The 14991-nt window shown below is 41.5% G+C and overlaps 1 protein-coding gene across 1 annotated transcript in view; it reads right to left on the reverse strand.

Annotated features, from left to right (window-relative positions):
- Window positions 1-14674, reverse strand: part of GNL3L (G protein nucleolar 3 like) — a 37362-nt gene extending 22688 nt beyond the window's left edge. The window contains exons 1-5 of the mRNA XM_049767240.1: window positions 14294-14674; window positions 12619-12699; window positions 2628-2668; window positions 1029-1136; window positions 23-139 (exon numbers count right to left, since the gene is read on the reverse strand). Of these exons, the coding sequence (XP_049623197.1) occupies window positions 23-139; window positions 1029-1136; window positions 2628-2668; window positions 12619-12637 (285 nt within the window). The 5' untranslated portion in view covers window positions 12638-12699; window positions 14294-14674. The remainder of the gene's footprint in view (window positions 1-22; window positions 140-1028; window positions 1137-2627; window positions 2669-12618; window positions 12700-14293) is intronic.
- Between the last annotated feature and the right edge of the window lie 317 nt (window positions 14675-14991).

Raw genomic sequence — 14991 nt, forward strand, 5'->3', positions numbered from 1 at the left:
ACCAAATGCATCATTCACTTACCTTTCGTTCAAACTCCTCTTGGCGTCTCATAACATCCTGACAGTAACTCTCAATGGTCCTACGTCGGGATTTCTCTTGTTCCCGGGCAGCCTGCTGCTTTACCCTCATCTCTTCTACCTAACAAGTGAACATAGACCAGAATGTAGATAATTAAGTCTGAAGCCTGAGGGATGCAGGGGAAAACAAGAGTAACAAAGAACAGGCAGACAAAAAAATAACATAACACATAGAAGTAGTAAGGGCAAAGATATAGAAAGTAAATATGACAGCAGAAGATTAAGAGGTTTGAGAGAGAAAAAAATGGTAGCAATATGACTAATAGCAGAGAACAATAAAAAATGAAGCTGATAGATATGCTATAAATTGAGGAAACCACTGATAAGAACCACTGAGGAAACTAGATAAGAAAAGAAGTCAAGGTTCTGGGGCCGGCGAGGTGGCACTAGAGGTAAGGTGTCTGCCTTGCAAGCGCTAGCCGTGATTCGATCCCCCGGCGTCCCATATGGTCCCCCCAAAGCCATGGGCAATTTCTGAGTGCTTAGCCAGGAGTAACCCCTGAGCATCAAATGGGTGTGACCCGAAAAACCAAACAAACAAAAAAGTCAAGGTTCTAATATGATCCATCATTTAAAGGGCAGAAAGAAAAACAGCCAAAGAAACTGTAAAATCAGACAGGAGATACAAGAAAGGAAAGAGCTTGAATAAAAGCATAGTCTAAAATGTTGAAAATTTGAATAAGATGAGGGAAGATCTTCATGCAGCTGATGTCCAAGAATGTGCTAATATAGGCAGGGTTGTTGGAGGAGCAGTGGGAACAAAAGCTGGACATTAATGAACTGGGAGTGGGAGGGAAGATAAGCAAAGGGAAACACAAACTTTGCAAAATAATGATCCTCTTCCCCTTCCACAAATAGCTTCAGAAAGTCTAAAGGTCATCCCTTCAACAATTGTGCAGAACTTGCAGTCCAACAAGGCCCGAATCCCTCTACAAAGGCAAAAGGCTTACCCTCTTCTTCTTAAGTTCAACTTCACGATTGGCATGATCATTGGAATGAACAAACTGAGGAGCAGAAGTCATTATGGAGGATACTTTCTTCCCATTCCGCATTGTAGACTATTCACCACATAGGAGGAAAAAAATCAAACAGCTAATGAACCATTGAAAATCAGCCTCACCAGGGAGTTAAAACTGCACAGAGGGGCTGGAAAGATAGCATAGTGGTAAAGTGTTTGCCTTGCATGCAGCCTACTGGGGAGGGACCCAGTCGATTTAAAAAAGAATAAAATTAAAATGCACAGAAAGTGTATCTGTAGACAGTAAGAAAGAGAAATAGCAAAAAAGAAGGGCTCTGTAATGGGAGGCCTGTCTATCTCTTCAGAAAGCATGCATCTCTTTCCAAATCAGGGTGAATTAAAGAAGTCCAAGAAAAGAGAAAGGGGAGGACTGAGAAGGTTTCCCAAGTAAAGGACGATGGGAAAATTTTCTATACAAGCAGCTCTCCTAGTACGGTCCCATAATGAGCAGAAGTTGCAGCAGCAGCAGTAGCATTAACTGGGAACTTGTTAAAAATATAAATTACCCAATACCATGACAGACAGCCTAATTCAGAAATTTGGAGGTGAGGCCTGTAGTGTGTTTGTTAACAGATCTCCAGATAATTCTAAAATTTGAGAACTGGGCCCAGATACTACAGTGAGTAAAGTGTTTGCCTTGAGCACAGCTGACCTAGATCTGATCCCCTACATCCCATATAGTCCCTAGAGTCTTGCCAAGAGTATTCCCTTAACTCGGGGCCAGGAGAAAGCCCTAAGCATAGCTGGGAATGGCAAAATAAAATAAAATAAAACAAAACAAAATGTGCTCTACAACAAGCTTTACTTGTCCATACCTTACCAAGTATCAAGGAGATTGAGTCAAAGATATTTCAGTCTCTCCCAACCAGATCTAAGTTCAAGATGAGTTACTTTAAATCTATGACATTTTTATAGAAATTAATTTTCTCTACCTAAAGTATGGAGATGATGGCTAACCCTATCAAGGGGAATCAAGCTCATGACTGGAGCAATAGTACCGCAGAGAGGGTACTTGCTTTGCATGTGACCAACCCAAATTTAATTTCTGGCACTATTTTTGGTCCCCAGGGCCCATCAGAAGTGATTCTTTTTTTTTTTGTTTGTTTTTTCGGGCAACACCTTTTTGATGCTCAGGGGTTACTTTTGGCTATGCGCTCAGAAGTTGACCCTGGCTTGGGGGGACCATATGGGACGCCGGGGGATCGAACCGTGGTCCTTTCCTTGCCACCTCGCCAGCCCCAGAAGTGATTCTTGAGTGCTGTGACAGGAATAAACCCAGAGCAGAGCCAGGTATAGACCAAAAGCTAAAAAAACAAACAAACAAACAAACAAAAAAACAAGCCCAAAGCAGCATATGGTTATAGTAGAGATTTATAAATTTTGCTTATTCTCTATTGTAGCAAAAAGGGAAAGGGGAAATCCAGATCTGCAAATTTCAATGTGGTGCTCTATCTAGTGTTATCCAATAGCACCTGTTTCTGACCTTACTCCCAATAATCAACACACCTTACCTAAAATGGAGTCAACTTACCTTCTTGCAACCTTTCAAACTTTTACCTGGATTTTTATTTTCTACAAAAGAAAAAAAAGAGGCATCATCCACCTACCCACCATTTTATTCACACTTTACTCAAAGGCGAGCCACACTGGGAACCTAAGAAAAACCACAGAGCATCCCATCTGCCTATGTCCAGTAGACAGCAATAGTGTCAGATGAAGTATTGAACACAATTGGGGGCAATTATTTCAACATAAACTAAAGCAGTTGCTTTTTTTATTAAATGAAAACCTGTTTATTTCTCCCAAAGGAAGGGGAACACAAACACTGGAGTATGGCAAATCAGGTGCATATATGAAGGAAATAAGAGAGGCTTTCAAACAGTTCTTTTTTTGTTCATTTGTTTTTGTTTTGGGGTCATACCCAACAGCGCTTAGGGATTAATCCTAGCTCTACGCTCAGAAATCACCCCTGGCAGGCACGGGGGACCATATGGGATGCTGGGATTCGAACCACCATTCTTCTGCATGTGAGGCAAACATCTTACCTCCATGCTATCTCTCTGGCCCTGTTTTTAAAACTATTTATTAATTGATTGGTCTTTGGGCTACACCCAGCGGTGCTCAGGGGTTACTCCTGGCTCTGCACTCAGAAATCGCCCCTGGAAGGCTGGGGGACCATATGGTATGCTGGGAATTGAACCAGGTCCCTTCTGGGTCAGCAGCATGCAAGGCAAATGCCCCACCCACTGTGCTATTGCTCTGGCCCTTGTTTTGTTTTAATATCACATTCTGCGGTGCTCATGGGTTACTCCTGGCTCTACTCCCTTTTTTTTGGGGGGGGGTGGGCCACACCCAGGAATGATCAAAAAGGGGTTGTATTTGGCTTGTATTCAGAAATGATCCTTCAGAGAACATTTTATGGTACCAGGGATCGAACTGAGGTTGGCTGCATTGCAATGAAGTATGCTTTTTATTTCTCTAGCCCCTAGCTTTCATGTTTTAATGATGACTCTACTCCTTAAGTGAACAGGGGGACCATAAGGAGTGCCAAAGATCAAACCTCAATCAGCAGAATGCAAGGCAAATGCCCTCCCTGATCTACGATCACTCTGGCCCCTTCCGCTTCTTATGGAAATCTTCTGAAGAAAGTCACTTCAGTGGCCTGACCTAATTGCCATTAGGGCATTTACCCTACACATAGCCAGCCTGGGTTCAATCCCAGCATTCCACAGGGTCATCTAAGCACAACCAGAAGTAAATCCTGAGTGCAAAGCCAGGAGTAACTCCTGAGCATTGCCAGGTATAGCTCAAAAAAGAAAAAAGTCTCACTTGAATGAATTGAATATGTACTAGTGACTCCTCTCTCCCCCAACTTTACTGCTGAGAGCAACTCAACAATTCTGGTGTCAAGTCAAAGTGAAGAAACTAACAGCATGGGAAGGTGATCTGAGGTTTCCCAGGCAACCAAACCAGGGTAGATACCCTCAATATGTGGAGGGAGAAATAGCCCTATTTGGAACCTTTGTTCAGGCCTGAGCCAAAAAGGGACTTGACCTTTTCATCTAAAATGTAAAGGCCAAGTATGCAGAAAAAAAAGTACAAAATAATTTTTTTAATTTTGTTATTGTTGTTGTTGTTTTCATTTTTTTGTGCTCTGTTTGGTTTTCATTTCAGGACCGTGGTTATTGTGTGGTGCTTGTTTTTATTGCTATAGTGCTTATTGGATTTTTTTATTTGATTTTTCTTTTTGTATTGTGGTGTTTCTCTTCCTTTTTCCCTTTTTTTCTCTCAAATTAATGTTTAGAGCCTCTAGGACTCCACCATTTTCTGCTTCTTTGATTTTTACCCCATTTTATTACTTTTCTTTTCTTCAAACAGAACCACATAACTTGAACCATCTTGTTCCGCCTCTCAAATTGAGGGGAAAATAATGGAGGGTACCAAGACCAAACAGTTGTATGATCACTACGTAGTAATAAAAATGATCAGATTTAAACACCAAATCCAAAACCAATGACAGAAGAATCGATACCCAATCTACAAGCTAGACACAGAGGGGACCACTTATACTAGTAGCCCGGGGGGGGAAAAGAGGGGGATATGGGATGCATGCTAGGAACGGGGGTGGAGGAGAAAACTTTGGTGGTGGGAACTTCCCTGATTCAATGTTAATATGTACCTAAAATATTACCGTGAAAACTATGTAATCCACTTTGGTCAAAATAAAGATTATTATTATTATTATAAAAAATGCACATTCTACAACCAAGACTTTACAGAAACTTAAATCTAACTCTCTGCAAAGGCATTAAAGGAATCCCTGCAGGGGGAGCTTCTGCAATGTTAGAATACATACAAATATAGGAGCAGTCAAGATTACAGAGCAGGAGCCAGAGTGATAGCACAATAGTAGGGTGTCTGCCTTGTACTTGTCTGACCAGGGTTCAATTCCTAGCATCCCATATGGTCCCCTAAATTGTCAAGAGCAATGTCTGAGCATAGAGCCAGAAGTAACCCAACTGCTGCCAGGTGTGTCCCTCCCTCCCAAAAAGACTACAAAGCAGAAAACATGATCACATCAAGTGATTGACACCCACCAAAATGGAATTCATGTTGGTAAATGAGAATCCATTTTTTCTTTTTGTCTTTTTTTCTGTTTGTTTGTTTTCTGTGCCACACCCAGAAAAGTTCAGACTACTCCTGGCTCTGCACTCAGGAATTATTCCTGGTGGTGCTCGGGGGACAATATGGTATGATAGGGATCAAAATCAAGAGAAAAATAATAAAAATAAAAAAATAATTATTTCATTACTATGCAAAAAAATAAAAGAGGACACAAGGAAATGGAAACATAATCCCTGCTCATGGATTGGGAAGATTAAAACCATTAAAATGGCAATACTTCCCAAAGTATTTTACAATAATACAAACCACATTATCAAATAGGAAGGAGAGGGAAGCAAAATGCCTGCCCTAGAGAAAGGCAGGGGTGGGGAGTGGGAGGGAAACAGGAGCCATTGGTGGCAAGAAAAGTGCACTGGGAAAGGATTTCAGTCATACATTCTATGAATGAAACCGAACCGTGAACATATTTGTAATCACAGTGCTTAAAGCAATAAAAACAACTGTGATTTACAAAAATATCAATATATAGTTGAGTTTTAGGCATATAATTTTCTAGCACCAATTCTACCACATGTCAACTTCCCTCCACCAATGTTCCCATGTTCCTCCTGTACCCCCAAACCCTGCTCAGCCTGCCACCTTAACAGACACAGTATATAGTTTGGTGTTAGTAGTTTGGATCACATCTTTTCAGTGTTGTTTAGTCTATGGTTCAGATATACTGTTATGCCATTCCATCATATTACCAATATACTGGAAGAGGCAGGCTCTTTTTTAAATAAGCAGATACCAACACTGAGCTCACTCAAAGCACAGATGACTGTCAGCATATTTTAGCATTATATTATTAAAATGAAGTATGCACATTGTTTTTAAGACAGTGTTGTAGCATATTTCATAGATTACACTATAGGGGCCGGAGAGATAATACACTGAATAAGGCATCTGCCTTCATGCAACCAACCCAGGTTCAATCCCTTGCATCCCATATGGTCCACTGAGCACTTCCAGGAGGGATTCCTGAGGGATTCAGGAGTAACACCCCTGAATACTGCCAGGTATGCCCCAAAAACAAACAAAAAAGTACTATAGTATAGTGTGAACATAATTTTATTTTTTGCAGTGCCAAAAATTGAAACCAGGTTCCATGCATACAAGATATTTACATTACTACTGAGCCATATCTTGGCTTCTGCTTTTTAGTATGTGCTGAGAAACCCCAACATTTGAACAACTCACTATATTGTGATAGCCAGTTTATGGCAGTGATCTGTAACCAAAACTAGTAATTTCACGCATGGAATCCAAGAAAGATCTCAAGGTGAAGAAACAAAATAATGACAGAATGAAATCTTCTAAAATTTACCAGTAAATCAAAAAAATGTTAGAATGCAATAAATGCTAAAAATACTACAATGCAGTAAATAAAAAAAATGCTAGAAATGTAGCTATGAATCATATAACATACTAAGAAACAGCTTTTTAAATTAAAAAAAAATGGTAGGGAAATAACAGAACTAAAATAGCAAAAAACTTTTAACAAAAGGCAGATATTAAGCAAACTATATTGTTTTTTGTTTTTGTTTTCTTGTTTTTTTGGTTTCTTTGGGTCACACCTGGCAGTGCTCAGAGATTACTCCTGACTACACTGAGAAATCGCTCCTGGCAGGCTCAGGGGACCATGGGAAGCTGGGATTTGAACCACCATCTTTCTGCATGCGAGGCAAATGCCTTACCTCCATGCTATCTCTCTGGCCCCAAACTACACTGTTTTTAAAAAAACCAAATCATGCTACAGGTGTCACTTTTGAAGGACAATATTCAAAAGAGCTACTTAATTTTCATAAAGTGATAAAGAAATCTGAATTTAATTCTCTGTTATTTATATGAATGCTATTACCAACATAATCAATTACTGGTTGAAAGAATTTTTAAAATTTTGATCAGTTTTTCACTCTAGATAAGAATGGGGTGCTGGGGCTGGGCGTTGGCGCTAAAGGTAAGGTGCCTGCCTTGCCTGCGCTAGCCTTGGACGGACCGCGGTTCGATCCCCCGGTGTCCCATATGGTCCCCCAAGCCAGGAGCAACTTCTGAGCACATAGCCAGGAGTAACCCCTGAGCGTTACCGGGTGTGGCCCGAAAACCAAAAACCAAAAACCAAAAAAAAAAAAAAAAGAACGGGGTGCTGAGAGGAGAAAAAGTAATATACACAATACCCTTTTAGTCATAGTATTGCAAACCACAATGCATAAAAGTAAAAATGAGGGGCTGGCAAGGTGGCGCTAGAGGTAAGGTCCTGCCTTGCAAGCGCTAGCGTAGGATGGACCACGGTTCGATCTGCGGCATCCCATATAGTCCCCCAAGCCAGGGGCAATTTCTGAGCGCTTAGCCAGGAGTAACCCCTGAGCATCAAATGGGTGTGGCCCAAAAAACAAAAAAAAATGAGAAAACTGTCTACCATAGAGTGTGTGTGTATGTGTGTGTGTGTGTGTAGATTGGGAACAATGGGGCGAAAGTGTATACTGGTAAAGGGATGGGTATTGGAACATTGTATGACTGAAACTGAACCATCAATAACTTTATCATCCATAACTTTATAACTGCATATCTCACAGTGATTTAATAAAAATTTTTATATTTGGTCAGTGTTTTTAAATGAGAGTAGAAATTAGATCAAACGTAAGTTATCATATTAAATGTGAATGTTAAATTTTCCTCTATAAAGAAGAACTCAACTCTTCTTTCTTTCAAAGTACACATGTTGGAGCTGAAGCAATACTATAGCAGGTAGGGTGTTGGCCTTATACAAGGCCAACCCAGGTTCAATCCCAGCAGTGCCAGGATCAATTCCTGAATGCAAAGCCAGAAGTGACTCATAAGCACCACCAGGTATGGCCCAAATATAAAAAAAACTGTACACATGTTGCAATGCAAAGAATTGGATGTTTGCAATGAACATTTTTCTGAACAGTTTCAACAACTGGAAACTGAGACCTAAACTAAAAGAAATAAAATTCATAACCCGGGGTGGGGGAAATCATCATAGGGGAGATCTACTCCAGAGAGAAAAAAGAGAAGAGCAGGATTTATAACACTGAAACACCAAGAGGCACTGCTAATCTGTTTAGCAGCTTCAAAGAGAAAACAGCAATTCTTATGGGCCTACGTGACAGCAGAGCAGACTGGGAACATGGCTTACATACAGTCCTGACCCTGATTCAATCACTTTCATCCCATATGGTCCCCCAAGACTTCCAGGGGTGATTCCTCTGAGTGTGGCCCCATATACAAAAATAAAGTAAAATAAATAAAATGGAAAGAGACTTCCCTTACATTTGGGGTGGTTGGAGTGGGGGTTGGGCCACACCCAGCAATGCTCAGGGATTACTCCTGGCAGTACTCAGAGGACCATATCAGATATTGAGGATATAACACGGATTGTCTGTATATGAAGCAAGAACCTTATTTACTATACTCTCAGGCCTCCACTGCCCTTACATGTGGTCAACCTGGGTTCAGTCCCTAGCACCAGAATCAGAGCAATATTATAGTGAGTAGGGTACTTGCCTTACATGAAGATTACCTGGGTTTAATCCCTTTCATCCCATATGGTCCTCTTAGCCTTCCAGGGGTGATTCCTGACTGCAGAACCAGGAGTAAGCCCTGAATACACATGGGTGTGGTCCTCCCTAAAAGAAATAAATTTCCAGCACTATATATGGTTCCCAAACACTGCCAGGAGTGATTCCCTGAGCAGGAGTTAGCCAGGAGTTAGCCCTGGTATGGAGGTATGAGCCCCCCATAAATATATATACTGGATTTTTTTTTTGGTTTTTGGGTCACACCCAGCAGCGCTCAGGGGTTACTCCTGGCTCTGCACTCAGAAATCGCTCCTTGCAGGCACAGGGGACTTTATGGGATGCCGGAATTTGAACCACCATCTGTCATGGATCAGCTGCTTGCAAGGCAAACACCCTACTATTGTGCTATCTCTCCAGCCCCTACTTTTTGAAAATATATACATTTATTTGTTTTAAACCAGCCCCCAAATGGGAAAAATTATGAGTTTTTTCTTTTTGATCAAGTTTTATGCCTATCACCAGTGAGTTTCTTCCTCACGTACTAAACTACCTGCCTCAAAACTTTAATTTTGTGATACCAAAGAACCATACACATAAGTTGGAGGCCCAGAATCCAGTTCCAATTGGGTCCAGTTATGCAGGCTTTCAATGTTATGTCCTGTAATGAGATACTGCTTAGACCTGAAGGTGTTAGGCACCCACCAGGTCCACCCCAGTGGTTTGGGAGGGTGTAGGAGGGGACATGCAATTCCAAGAATAGGAACTCAGGGCCCTGCACATTCATGGCATGTGTTCCAACTGTTAAGAGCTACTCTGGTTCCTTATTTAGATACAGCTCCACTCATCATTAACATGAGTAACAGCTTCCAACACTACTTTCCACTTCTACCATCCCTCCCCACTCCACTGCTTCGATTAGGTCCAGGATTATCATCCCTCCTTGGACTTCAGAAATCAATCTCAGTCACTTCATCTATTTGGACTACCTTCAAATTTATTTGTTTAACCTTCTATCAGGGGTCTCAAACTCAATTTACCTTGGGGCCGCAGGAGGCAAAGTCGGGGTGATCCTTGAATGCAAAGTCAGTAGTAAGCATTGAACATTGGGGGGGTGTGACCCAAACAATTAAAACAAAACAAAACAAAATTCCTCTAGGGCAGGGCCACAAAAATGTTGTACGGAAGGCCGCAAACGGTCCGCGGGCCGCAAACAGTCCACGGGCCACGAGTTTGAGACCCCTGTTAGATACTTCAAAAACACTGACACTACCACTCTGGTTTCCCCCATACTAATTTCCTTCTCTACCTTTGTACAGCTTGAACTAGTATGTCATTATCAACTGATTACATACATATATTATGAATCATGAATAGATTCAAATTTTAAGTGATAAAACACTCTTATTTTTAATAACCATTCAGAATAGACAATTGTATTTGATTACTTCTGGTGAGCTCCTCAATAACCTTCCTTTTAATCATCTTTAGAATTTAGGTCCAAGACATCTTTTTCTGAAAGCATAAAAAACTGCATATGCAACACAGCACATTCCCCATGTCCCCCCAAAAATCATCATCCAAAGTGGTCTGATCATAAATTTAGTTTCAATTTACTAGAGAAACTGTTGTGCATGCATGTAAATTTTGGAGGAATATGTTTGGTTTTATTTTGGGGCCCTACCAAACTGTCAGCATCCCTCCACCAATGTCTCAAGATACCCTCCCACCCATACCTCAGTTCTGTAGGTTGACTCTCAAGGACTATCACTACCAACCATTTATTCTTTTACTATGTTACTTTATATTCAACATATGAAAGAATGTTCTGTATTTGTCCCTCTCCTTCTGAATGATTTTACTTAGGATGACACCTCACGGATGAAAAAAATTAAACCAAATTCAGCTGTGCTTAAAACTTAATCCTGATTCTGTGCTTAGGAATCATTCCTGGAGGGGCTCATGAGCCCATACACACTTCAAGGATCAGACTTGGGTTAGCTTCATGAAAGTGCCCCACCTGTTGTACTCTCTCTGACCCAGATGAAATTTTTTGACTGAAGTAAATATACTAAAGCTTTTACACTAAGCAACCCAGACTAGGCAGGGCCACTTTTCATTACACACAGAATAAAGAACCCAATTGATGACACAATTCCTGTTCAATCAACCCAGTATGATAGAGGCCAGAGTAATAGAACAAGGGATAGGACTCTTGCCTTGCACATAGCTTAACCAGGTTTGAACTCCAGCCACCAATATGGTTCCCCAAGCCATCAGGAGTGATTCTTGAGTACAGAGTCAGGAATAATCCTTACGTACCCAAACACAAAACCAAGACAAAACCCAGTGTGCTATCCAACTGCTATCAGCAGGAGAAAGGCGAGAAAGCAAAAATCTATTTATTCTAATACCTTTGACTTCCCTTTTTATAAAACTATAATATAAAATGTATTACATTCTGTATCTGATTGTGTATTCTTTCATTCATTTACCATGATATTCTCTAGTTCCAGACATGTTGATGTAAATTGAATGATTTTGTTCTTTCTTGAAGCTGTAAAGTATTCCATTTGGGTAAACATTCCACATCTTCTAGATCCATTCATCAGTAGTTAGACATTTGGGTTGTTCCCATATCTTGAATATTGTACTAAGTGTGATGATGAACATATGTGTGCATATATCCTTTTTTTTTTTTTTTTTGGTTTTTGGGCCACACCTGTTTGACGCTCAGGGGTTACTCCTGGCTATGTGCTCAGAAATCGCCCCTGGCTTGGGGGACCATATGGGACGCCGGGGGATCAAACCGCGGTCCGTTCCTTGGCTAGCGCTTGTAAGGCAGACACCTTACCTCTAGCGCCACCTTCCCGGCCCCGCATATATCCTTTCTAATGAATATTTTTGTATTTAGGAGATAGATGCCAAGATTTATGGTATTGCTGGCTTATATGGAAGTTCTAATCTTATTTTATAGATCTCCATACAGCTTTACATAAAAGCTTAACTAGACAACATTCCCACCAACAGTGTATAAAGGCTCCTTTCTCACTGCAACCCCAACACTGGCTGTTTCTAGACTTCTGGGTATGTGCTATTATCACAGACATGAGATATTTCATTGTTTTGATTTGTATTCTGTAATTGTAATGATGAGAACCTTTTAAAAAATTAAGGGGCCCTTTGTTCTCATAATTGAAAATAAAAAATTAAAAAATTATGTTATGGGTGATTGTCCTTCCACTGTATCTTGTCCTCTTTCTTTGCATCTTTGTTCTCATAATTAAAAATAAAAAATTAAAAAAAATTAAGGGGCCACAACCAGAGGTACTCAGAGCTTACTCCTAGCTCTGTGCTCAGGGATCATTCCTAATGGAATAACAGGGGGCCATTTGGGGTGTCAGGGATCAAGTCCTGGTCTGCCATGTGCAAGGCATGCACCCTATTCACTGTACTATCACTCTGGCCCCTTAATGAGCACTTTTTCATATGTCAAGCTTCCAACTTAAAGGTACAAAGTATAAAAAAAATACTAGAACTTGCCAATATATTAGGAATTACAATTTGACAAGGATTTAATGCTATTACATCAGATCAAGTCACTTAACCGTTCATCAATTTCCTCATTTGTAAACTGGGAATGCTAATTAAAGGGAATACCTGACAAGTATGGGGAAAGACAAAAATAATACCATGTATAATAAAAGGAGTGAACTAGCATATACTCAAAATGTAACTAAGTACCGGCCTTGCATGTGCAAGTCCCAATATCCTGGGTTGAAACCCTATACCACACAAAAAGAAAGTAAAGGAACTCACTGTGTCTAAGTTTCATCATAACTGCTTTAGAGAAGATGAGTTCAAATCTTCAGACTTACTTCTTGTCAGAATAGGGGAAGACTTGATGTAAAGACAGAGAGGAAAGAAAAATTACATATATTCTTTAAAGATAAAAAATATTAAAACATATTATAAAGAAGTCATAACAATTAAGGGAAGTGGGAGAAGGGCAACTGGAACTCAGTCTAGAAATTCAGTCTCGTATGGCTGGGTCTTTATACGGCAAAAACATCATTATACTACTCAAAGTATGATTAGATCTAAGCTTCTCTTCCTTGATACAGTCAGGGAAGGAGGAGGTGGAATTTTTGGTACTCAATCCCCCCACCCTGTAGTGTTAATATACTTAAGCTAAGGGATTAGAATTAAACTTCTTTACATTGAGGAGGGAAAAGGAGAAAGGAAACAAGGACAATAGTTCTACACAGAATTTTAATAATACATCTTTTCCTCAATATGTAACTTTGTGTGTCAACTTCTCTGAGAGGGGTGGGGGAACAGATTCCAGAAGTCTATATAGATAAAAATGGGGACTTGAGAATAGGATTTTTTAACCTATGTCTGTGGGCCGAAGTCAGTGTAAAATCTTGGGGAGAAGGAAAAAAAAGATCTTTGCCAGCAGATATGATTGTACGGGGAAAAAGGACAGGTCTGTACAGAGGATGGCCCAGGGCTGCTTTATCCTAGAGAAGGATGTAATTGATATGCCTGTCTCTACTATAAGGTGACACTAACAGAGGGGGAACTGTATTTAAATGGGATCTGTACCTTCCTTGGTGGAATGAAGATGTTTACATGCATATGGGTCAAATACTGAAACTCAGTCTGGTATGGATGAGTCTACACAGGGAAAACAGTATCACACTACCCAAACGAAGAGGGAAGGGATGATTACGCTGTGTGGAAAGAGATCTGAGTTCCTCGACCTTGGCTAGGGGGAAAGCCAAAACAGCTGTTATGGTATGTCACTGCCTCTATATTGCAAGAAGTGGGACTTGAATCTCTGCTCCTATAGGTTAGCTTCTTTACAGTTACTGATTCTAAATACTGGGTGAGGGGGTCAGGTGAGAGATAATCTGTATCTATCATAAAAGAAAAAAATCTGTTCCCCTGTACCCTGGGGACTGACTCCTTGAGGGGCAATTCTTAGTTTCTTGAGTGTTGAGATCTGCTCCTTTTTGCTGATGTCCCTTATGGCCCTCAGGCTTTTACAAATTCAGTAAACCCACACACTATAGAAAGGGTATTATGCCTGCTTTTTCCACCATGGGGATTCGCTGTGGGGAGAAATTTGCACGGTTCTACATGGACTGATATTTGTGTCTCCAAGCACTTTGGGTAAGGGTACTGAAGGAAGATAAGCGACAATTCTCCACGGAGTAGTCTAAATCTTTACAGTATGTGTTCGGGGCTCTCCATCTGTCTGAATGTGCTGGGGGTGATGTCCCTCCAACTCGCAAGAGCACCTTGGGGGCGTATCTCCACGTGCAGTGCTCTCCGTGGACTTTTCTGACCTGCGATGGAGCTTCTGGAGAAAGAGCTTTTTCTTCTCCGCTCTGGACGAAAGATGCCTCTGATTCCACCTCACTATTTCTAAAGGACGGATAGCTGGCTGAGCGTTCACCACAAAAAAAAGGAAAGAGTGGTCGCTTACCTCCACTTCCGGCGGGACTCCGAGAGAAGACAAGGAAGCACTTCTGTTCAGGCGCAGTGCCGGGCGCCGGCACGTTTCAATTTCCGGATTCCACCGCAAAGCTCTGTTGTCAGAACCTCCCGCGGGGGGGGCGGAGCTTATGATTGACAGTTCGTGTCCGCCGGTCTCTTCCGGGCTGCGGCGCTGGCCCCGCCTTCAGTCTGTGGTTTAGTTCCTAGCCCGTGGAAGAGATCGGAGTGGGAAGGCCTAAATTCCTGCTGAGGCCGTAAAACCTGCTGGCCTGCACTTTTCCGTTTGGGCCTAAATCTGTGGGTTCTGGAATCTCCACGATCACGGCAGGACCGCAGCAGACCAATGTGTGCGTGGGAGGAGGTCTGCCTTTGTCTACATGGAAGATGGCGACGGACACGACATGAGAAAATGGCCGCCAAGGTCACATGTCTTGTCCGCTCTGCCCCACCTTCTTGTCGAGCCCCCGACCCAACCCCAAGGCAGTCAAATTCTAGCTCTTATGTAGAAGCTTAGACTGACAGCGAGGCCGGACAATTGGAAGCCTCTGCTTCTCTTCTCCTCCCCCACCTACTTCCCACGAACTCCTGAGGGATGTTTGCCTAAGGGGGTGAATGTTACCTCTGGGCTTGCATCAAGTAAGCCAAATAAGGGTTTCTTTAGAAAGCATCTCAAAAGGGCTTGCCTTG

This window comes from Suncus etruscus, chromosome X (genome assembly GCF_024139225.1).
Source record: "Suncus etruscus isolate mSunEtr1 chromosome X, mSunEtr1.pri.cur, whole genome shotgun sequence".
Lineage (NCBI taxonomy): Eukaryota > Metazoa > Chordata > Mammalia > Eulipotyphla > Soricidae > Suncus > Suncus etruscus.